The sequence below is a fragment of the Poecile atricapillus genome, chromosome W (assembly GCF_030490865.1).
Source record: "Poecile atricapillus isolate bPoeAtr1 chromosome W, bPoeAtr1.hap1, whole genome shotgun sequence".
In the NCBI taxonomy this organism is placed as follows: domain Eukaryota; kingdom Metazoa; phylum Chordata; class Aves; order Passeriformes; family Paridae; genus Poecile; species Poecile atricapillus.
In genome coordinates, this window is record NC_081288.1 from 3571567 (window position 1) to 3580916 (window position 9350).

The window sequence follows — 9350 nt, forward strand, 5'->3', positions numbered from 1 at the left end:
CCTGTCTCCAATGCTGCTTCCCAAATATTTAGATAAAATGGGGTGAGATTGGATGCGTCCCCAAGCTGGGCAGCTCCCATCCCTACAATGCAGCAAGCAGGGTGCTGCCAGCCACCGGTGGTGCTGGGATGGGAGGGGAAGGCTTGGGTGATGTACAGGCAGGAGCAGAGCCTTTCCCAGCCAGGCACCTCAATTCCGCAGGGATTAAGGGCTTCTACACAGGATCACCTGCACAGGAAAAACATGCACACAGGAACTGTATATACAGCACCTCTCATATAGCACCTGTGAGGACTGTGCACAGAATCATGGAATGATTTAGGATGGAAAAGCCTGCTAAGATCATCAGGTTCAACCATTAACTCAGCACTGTCAAATCCACCACCAACCCATGTCCCCAAGTGCCACATCCACACGTCAGGGTCTGTGTGGACAGGAGGGTGATCCCCTCTACCTTAGTGAGCTCCCAGGTGCTACAAAGCATCGAGCAAAAAGCCCCAGGAGCACCACAGAGGGAACATGGGCTCCATCCACCCCTCTCCCACCTCTCCAGGGATGCTTCAGTTTGCCCAGAGAAGCTGTGGCTTTCCCATCCCTGGAAGTGTTGAAGGCCAGTTTGGATATGGCTTAGAGCAATCTGGTTTAGGGAAGTTGTCCCTGCCCATGGCAGGGAGTGGAACTGGATGATGTTTTGGGTCCCTTCTAACCCAAATCACTCTGTGATTCATTCTGTGATTCTATCCAAAAGCAAGGCACGCTCTCTTGCTCTTCCCTGCAGAGCTGTGGGGAAGTTTTAAGCAGGACAGGGACCTGTGTTGGTGGGGACAGGGGGTGGAAAGGCTGGAGATGCCCTTGGGGGAACTGTGGGGCTGCACAGCCCTGCCCTGATCCTGCTGCGGCCCCCTGGCCTCCCCAGCCCCCCCGCCACACTTCCCTCAGGGACCTGCTATTCCTGGAAGACCGAAAGCTGCAGCTCACAGATAAGGCTGGTGCAGGGCCCCGGTGAGGAACGGCAGCCAAGAGCTCGGCTTCTTGTAAAGAAACTACTTTTAAACTTTTCCTGTTCCCTGGGAGGGCCGGCGGCAGCCGGGCAGTGCACAGGGATGAGGGAAGATCACAGAATGCATTTGGTTGGAAAAGACCTCTGAGATCACCGAGTCCAACCTATGACCCAACACCACCTTGGCAACCAAGCCATGGCACGGAGAGGCACATCCAGTCTCAAAGGGGTCATTCTAGAAGGATGGGACACCCTGCACCCCTGGCAATGGGGTGGGATGTTCCTGGGCAGTCCCTGCATGGGGGAGCAGTGCTGACCCTCGCTGTTACTGCAGGATGAGTGGAAGACTGCCAGCAAAAACAACTCCTTCTTTGAGAGCTTCTGCTCCACGGCCCAGCACGTGTTTGACGCCAGCAGGGACCGGTGCACGGTGACGCTGATGGCCTGCAAGCCCCGCTCCCAGCACTGGGCCGTGTGGGTGGTCCTGCACCGTGAGTATGATCCCACCCTTCTGCTGCACTGGGACAGGGTGGCACTGGGGACCCGGGAGGTGGAGGCTTGGCAGAGCCCTCAGGTCTACTAGAGCTTGGCCAAAGGGCTCTGTTCCCACGGCTGCCCCATCCCAGTGGTTTGGGAGAGCTACAGTGAGCCCAGAAATGAGCTTTGTGCCCCAAGGAATACACCAGATTCCTCTGCCATGCTGAGTCAAGGCATTTACCAGACTCCAGGAGGAAGAATTCCTCACAGGTGCTTAAAACTGGGTGCCCAGTTCAAATCCTTCCCCAAAGACAACAGAGAGGAGCTTCCTGCCCATGTCAAGAGCCCTGTTGGGATACCCAGCTCAGCCTGGGTGTGCCCAAACATTGCTTTAGGATCAGGGTGCCTGGGAGGTGGAGACATCCTGCTGCCCTAGAATGAGGAGGAGGAAAGACTCAGCTCCATCCTGCTCTTACTCATCACCAAGCAGTGGTTGGGTGGGTGATCCAGACTCCACATCCGACCTCAGGGAAGGCACCCAGCACTGGGGACTGCTCCTTGAGGAGCCAGGTACAGCCCCTCACTGAGCTTGCTTGTAAATCACCCACTGGAGATGGCTGGTGGGGCCTGGGGGCTCTGGGGCTGTCCCCCTTCCAGAAGGGATCCTGGCTCTGTGTCTGGATGTGAAGCCCCTACAAGGGTTGGCTTCGTCCTCACACATCTTCATCCACCTCCTCCAGAAACTGGGTCACCCCTCTGACCAGGGGATGGTGGCACAACCTGTTCCCACCTCCACACCTTGTGCTCATTGAAGCCTTTTTCTTCCCCCAGATCCCTTGGACTCTGAAGAAGTCCTCAAGGAGCTGAAGGAGAAGAAGGACAAGTTAGAGGAGGTAAGTGGGTCCCTGGTCATGGCACAGCTGCCCCATGGGTGTCCCCCAATGGTGGGTGGCACAGAGCCTGACCTGTCCCTCCTGTGGCAGCTCGGCATCGTCAACATCACCTCTGACAAAATGGTGGAGGACATGACCATCAACGACGAGTTCAGCACCCCCCTGATCATCACCATCATCACCCTGGCCGGGTCCCTGCTGCTCATTGCGGCCATCTACGGCTGCCACCAGCGCTTCTCCCAAAAGAAGGACCAGGTAAGGTGGCAGGAGGGTGGGACAGGTATCCCAAGACCTTTTCCATCCCAGAGGCATCTTCAGGAGATGAGGATCACCAGTGTTGCTGTCTCTGCTGGTGGAGACATCCTGGCTTGCTCAGTGGGCACCACCCCAGGTCAAAATTTTGAGAAGAAAGGATTTCTCAGTCTGAAACTCCATTCCAAAACACAAGCTGTACCCCTCAAACATTTTCTTGAAATACTTTTACAAGTAGTGGAGTTGGGTTGGGTGCCAGGGAGCTCCAGGCTGAGTGCAGGGAAGAAGGAGAGTGTCAGCAGGAGGGGCATCGACACTGCAGGGCTCAGCCTTTGCAAGAGCTGGGCCAGGGCCAAATTTCAGAGTAGCAGCAGCAGCAGGATTTAAGGAAGAACCAACACAGAAAGAGAAATTAATGTGATTTTTATCTCAGGAAGCAATCCTAGGTGATTTTAGTGTAGCATCCCCCAGCAAGGACTGGCCATTTCCACACCTGGGGGCAGAGGTTTGCACTGGTCCCAGCTGCTGATCCTGAGGATTTAGCTCTAGGACAAGAAGCAGAAAAGGAAAATAATTATAAAATCAGATTATGCAATCAGGGTAAACCATCCCCCTGATAGAGAAGCAAACCTATTTCACTCCTACTTGAAGTCATTTTCCCCTGCACCAGCTCATCCTTTCTCAGCAATCCCGACCTCTGCCCCACGGGAAAACAAGGGATAAAGTTTTAAATATTTGCAGTGCAAGGTAGGTGAACACAGGAGGGAGGAAGAGCAAACAAATGCCCCTGTCAGACTTGTTTGTACTTATCAGGTTTGATTTTTTTGGGAAGAAATAGGGGAAGAGGCAAGACCTCAATAAATATTTGACCTGCATTGTGGTGGTCCCCTTGGATCTTTCAGGGTTTCATCATCCCTTGCATGAAACCTCCCTAGCTGGGGTGAAAAACATCCCACCAGGGATGGATAACAACATAACACGCCCCATGTTGCTCAGAAAATGGGTAGGAATAGGGTATTTTTAGCGATGGGAACATGTCTCCCTAAAATAACCTGGTGCAGAGGAATAGGTACTAGTCCGACTTGGATGTTCCAGAGGTAAATTCCCACCAGACACAGGGTAAAATAGCAAAACTAAAGCAAGGGATGCCATTTCCAAAAACCAAACACATTCCTCCTTCCTGGCTTTGTTTTTGGGTGGTTTCTTTTGTTCTTCTTCTGTTTTGTTTCCAAAAATGACTTGAAAGTTTGTTTTTTTTTTCTATTTTATTTTTTTTTCCCTCCAATCCTCCTCGCCCCCCCTCTCCCTCCCTGTTGTTTTACCTTGGAAATACCCAGAACATCCACCCTGATGTCCCCGGGTTTGATGATGGACATGTGGCCCTGATCTTTAATGTGAGTTCCAACACAGGGATCGGAGGGGCGGGCGCCGCATCCATAACACCCCCAGCTCTCACCTCCGGCGCTTGGTAGGGCCCAGTAGCTTTTAACAGGACTAAAGCCCAGCTTTACAGCCCCTTTCCCCTCGCTGCATGGCTGGAGGGTGCCTTGCCATGGTGGGAGAGCAGCAATCCCAGAGGGAAGCAGCCCTTGGGAGAGGCCAGGTGTGTCCTCTGCTTTGGAGCATCCCACGATCCCCACCCTGCCACGAGTGACACAGGGGACTCCCAGCAGCGCCTTTGTACCCCCTCTGCCAGCACCAAGCCCTGCGGTTTTGCTTCTCCATCCCTCTCCTTCTCCATGGATTCCCTCCCATGCCTGTCTCCTGCCATTTACTGGGAGCACTGTAATAGAGCAAGCTGTGAATCCAGGCAGATTTTAACAGGGCTCCCCAAAAAAGGCTGAGCAAGGACTGCAGTTCCCCACCGAATCCTTCCAGGGAAAGATAGGGATAAAGGACCCACTGAGAGCCCTGTGCTCCTCAAAAAGGGCTGACCAAGGACTGCAGTTCCCCACTCAGTCCCTCTAGGGAAGGATGGGGATGCAGGAGCTCAAGTGGATGTAAAATTAGGATGGGCTAGGATTCTGCCAAGAGGTGAAGGGCTGAAGCATATCACACCAAAAGACCAGGGTGATAAAGTTTCTGATTCCATCTCTCCCTGCCTGGTTTCCACTGAGAGTTCCAGAATGAGGAGGGGTAACGCTCAAGATCTGGCAGGTGGGAGCTGCCCCTGCGTAAAGAATAATAAAGCAACTAAACAAGGACAGAGATGGAGAGAAAGGGGAGGGGAAGAGCAGATTTGAGGTAGGGAGGCAGGAGTTGGGATGCAGTGGTGCTCAACCTCTTCCCAAGGTCCTGGGTGGAACAAACTGAAGCTGGCAGCTGCTCCTGGAGGTTTTCCACATCTCTGGCTGTTCTTTCCTCCTTCCCATCATTAGCAGAGTCTTCCTCTTGCCAGCTCCATGCTATCCCCTTGCTCCCCATGCCTCAACCTCACCATAAAAGTCTCTATATGTAGTTATATAAACCTATACAGGGCAGCTGTCACAGCTGGCTGGGAGGTGACAGCCCTGAGGTGACACTCACAGCATGGCCAAGGTGTTGTTCAGTGGGGTTTATGGTTTTCTTTCCTCATAGCAGCGCCTGACCGAGGAGATGCAGACCATGGAGAACGGCTACCATGACAACCCCACGCTGGAGGTGATGGAGACCTCCTCCGAAATGCAGGAGAAGAAGGTGAACCTCAACGGTGAGCTGGGGGACAGCTGGATCGTTCCTCTGGACACCCTCATGAAGGAGGACCTGGAGGAAGAGGAGGACACGCATTTATAGGATGCAGAACTTGATCAAGAAAAGAACAACCACCCCCCCAAAAAAATCCCATAAACCCTAAACACACGCACACAGAGCTCCAAAATAAGGCAAAATTCCCCCCAAAAAGAAGAAAATCCCTTAATAAACTAATCATGGCCCCTTGTGCCACCACATGGGGTGCAGGATGGAAGAGGAAAGGACATGAGAAGACACCTCTGGAGCACATCAACACAAGCCACTTTGGTGGCCACATCTGGCTAAGCATCCTCCATCCCCCATCCACCTCCCAAGCCAGACCTGACCAGCCATGGGCAAACAGGGTGGCTTTGCTCCTGAAGAGCTGCTGGTGTCTCCTCCAAGCATGTCCCCTCCCATCCCACATCTGACCACACCAGCCGCATCCTCCAGCTACTGAGCGACACAAAAATCAAGAGAAATAAAGTAAATAGGACTGGAGATGGAGTGTGTCTGACAGCAAAGCAGCACCTGGCAATTAACAGCTTGACAAATCCTCTGGCCCACGCTGTTTAGTCATCACCCTGCCCTCCCTGACACCCAGGTAGTGAATGAAAAAAGCTGGAACAGCCTGTTCCTTTTTAATCTGGTTTCCATCCACTCCTCAGAGCTAAAACGCACAAGAGGCCCTCGTTGTGCCACAGGCAAATGGATGCATCTGGACCCAGCAGGATGGCAGGGATGCAGCAGTGACAAGTGATGCTCAGCCCCGCTGCCAAGGGCTGTGGAACAGATCCTGCACCCACGTGGAGACTGGGAGAGGTGCAGCATCTTCTTGTTTTGAAATGATGAGATGGAGGGAGAGGAAAAGGAGAAATTCCTGGAGTTGATCCCTCTTAGGAAGGGTGTGGAGAGTAAGAGCAATGCCTGGTCTCTAGCCCAGGTGTGATGTTGGGGGTTTTGTGGTGCAGGAGCTTAGCTCTGGTGCTGCATTTCCCCACAGAAGGATCACTTGACTTCCAGGAGTTACACAGCAGCATCTCAAAGCCCTTATCCATCCTCCACAGGACTGTGGGACACATGCACCACGATGGTTTGTGATTTTTGAGGGCACATTTTCCTGTGTGAGCAGCAGAAGAGGTAAAAGAGCAGCAGAACGTGAGCCAGGGAGCTTGGTGGTATTCAGGTGGCCCTTGGTGTTTCATTCCCTCGAGGTTTAAAAGCTCAGCCCATGTTCTCAAACTCTTCTTCACAAGCCACTAAAATAACAGAGACCTGCAAAGCAACTTCCAGCTCAGCAGTGAAGCTGGGACTGAGCTTTCTCCTGCAACCCTTGGTCTGCCACCCAGGTCTCCCTTTGCTGAAGCCTTTAAAAGGGAGAAGAAAAACATGGATGGACTGAGGCCATTTCTGGGATTTTGACTCCCCACCACATCTCCTAAATAGCTCTAAAAGGTTGGGGAGAGTTTCACGCCTTTGCTCTGGTGAAGCAGCTCTGGCACAGGCAGGGATCATCCTTGTCCTCCTGCTGGGGTCCATCCTCCAGGACATGAGGCCCTGAAGGTCACGTGGCTGAGTCCCTCTCCCAACGTGAGGATGGTGCTTGTCCCAAACCCTCTGCAAGCCAGAGGAGCTGCAGATGAGAGCGATGCCCAAACATGGCCCTTCTCCTCTGCTTGCCATAAACCAAGGCACGACGGGGAGATTTCCTTTGGGCTCTGCCACCAAGCCAACCCAACTGGGATCTGCTCCCACAGCTGCCCTGAATGAGGGGAAAAGCAGAGCCAAGCAATGGGAAGCTTGGAGAAACCCTGGTGGAGTTGGGAGTTCTCAGGAAGGAGGGGATCGGGGTGTTTCACTCAGCCCCAGGACAGGCACTGGCAGAAGATACAAGTGGCTCTTCCCCCTTCTGTCCTGCACCGAAGGGCAGAGTCTGAAGTGTTCAAACCTTTATATTTTTGTATGTAAATATTCCTGCTACTCATTAGCAATGTATTCCGCACACTTCACTTACCTGTGCACTGCACTATGGGGAAGTAATTTTGGAGGGGAGGGGAAATAACAAAATAAATTATAAAAAAAAAAATTAAAAACCTTAAAAATAAGAAAAAAAAAAAAAGAAAGAAAAAGCTAAAGGCCAGCCTGATAGGGGATTAAAATTTGACATGAAGCAGAAAAACACCTCTTGCCCAGATAACTTTTTGCCACGGCTTTGTCCCTGTTCAAGCTCAGCTCTTTAATGTGGACACGAGTCTCAGAATGGGACTAGGCATCCACAATTACTCTTGTGAGCGTTGTGGCCTCCCAGCTGCCCTGACAGACAAGCAGCAGGTCCATGACCTCACATTTCTGTCCTTCCCAGAAAACAAACACAGTGAGAACACAGGGCAGCAGCGACGCTGTGGCCACCGGGGCTGGAGCTGCCACAAGGACACCCCTGGCAGGGCATCTCCAGGCGGCCGGGCTTTGGCACGTGCCTCAAGATTCCCCCTTCCCAGCAAAGAGATGCCAAAGTGCTTTAATGAGTCAGGTCCAAAGACTTTCCAAGAAAACCCTACAGAGGCTTGAGATCAAGTAACCTTAAATCTTTCCGAGCAGAGACCAGTGAGGATGTTAACTGCTCAGCAAGTGCTTATAGTGATTTATATTTGAATAGGAATTGTACATTTATTTATTTTTCCAGACACCATATTTTTAAACCACTAATATTTTATAGTAGATTTTCCTTCCCCTATTTAAAATAACTATTTCCACAGGAAAAGAAAACAGTACTTTTTTCTTTTTTTTTAATGTTGAGAACATTCTTTTTTTGGAAAAAAAAAAAATCAGGTAGGAAATGCAGCAATGAGCATCTTCGGCCTTAACCCTTCCCTTCGTAGACTGTAGCCATAATTGTTAGACCAAAAAGAATTTAAAAAAAAAAAAAGATTACCGAGGCATTTCCTTCCTCCCTGCCCCTCCTCCCTTCCCTGCACTCCTCTTCTCTCCCCCAAAACAGCTTTAACATCCCACACATTGTACAAAGAGATTCCTGCTCTTACCTTTCGGCGAGAGCTTTACAAGCAGCTCAGATGTCCTTGCAAGAGATTTTTCTATTTTCAGATTCACGAGGAAACGTGTAAATACTTTAGGAGCATTTTATCTCCCGCTCACAGTGCCATGACCCAGCTGATGAGGTTGATACTGTGACTGCTGCCTACAGAAGACACACAGGTCAGAATCCATGAGGGACTGGAGAAGGAAAACGTAATTCCCCAGGTGGTTACCTGTTGAACCTTGCACATGTAGTAGGGCTCTTACATACTGTGTAGCAGCATCTCTCATGGGGACAGGAGTCTGATTTACACTGGAATTTACTGAGGAACTGGATTGTAAGAGATTATTCTTGCATTTTCCTACAAATATATTTTGAGAGCATCATGTATTTCTGTCAATAAACATTCTTACTTAAAAGACTCGTGTCTTTGGACGATTGAGGACGAGGTGTAGGGCAGAGGACAAGTTCCAGGGCCACAACTTCCTGCTCTGGAGATGGGAAAACACTGGACCAGCTGGAACAAAACCAATCCAGACATTCAAGGTAGCCAGCTACAGAAGAGCCTGATTTTTCCAAAGCAGAAGGATGTATTATAGTGGTGGAAAACCTATTAAATTTAAAAACCAAAGGACTCAGGGGTGGGCAGCTGGGGTGATGTGAGGGCACCAGAGCCTGAACACTTGTTTGAGCTCTTGGTGCCTTCAAGCTGTCAGAGGGAAAGGCAGCTCACCCTGATTTCTGCATTACATCCTTTTTTCTGCATTTCACCCTTATTTATTTCCGCATTTCATCCTAACTCACTCAGGTCTGCAGCCCCTCCTTGCACTCAGGCCAGGCTGTGGAGGAGGGAATCAAACCTCTCATCCATGAAGCAGGAGAGGCATCACCCAAGGGCAGCACAGGGGCAGCAGCAGCGTGGGCAGATCAGCAACTCCATTGGCCTTCAAGTGCCCAAAATAAAACATTTCGTTCCAGGTTAAGT

General features: G+C 51.1%; 1 protein-coding gene across 1 annotated transcript in view; it reads left to right on the forward strand.

Moving 5' to 3' along the window:
- Positions 1-8751, forward strand: part of LOC131592176 (podocalyxin-like) — a 45009-nt gene extending 36258 nt beyond the window's left edge. The window contains exons 5-9 of the mRNA XM_058863504.1: positions 1335-1491; positions 2309-2370; positions 2461-2625; positions 3960-4016; positions 5200-8751. Of these exons, the coding sequence (XP_058719487.1) occupies positions 1335-1491; positions 2309-2370; positions 2461-2625; positions 3960-4016; positions 5200-5394 (636 nt within the window). The 3' untranslated portion in view covers positions 5395-8751. The remainder of the gene's footprint in view (positions 1-1334; positions 1492-2308; positions 2371-2460; positions 2626-3959; positions 4017-5199) is intronic.
- The last annotated feature ends 599 nt before the right edge of the window (positions 8752-9350 follow it).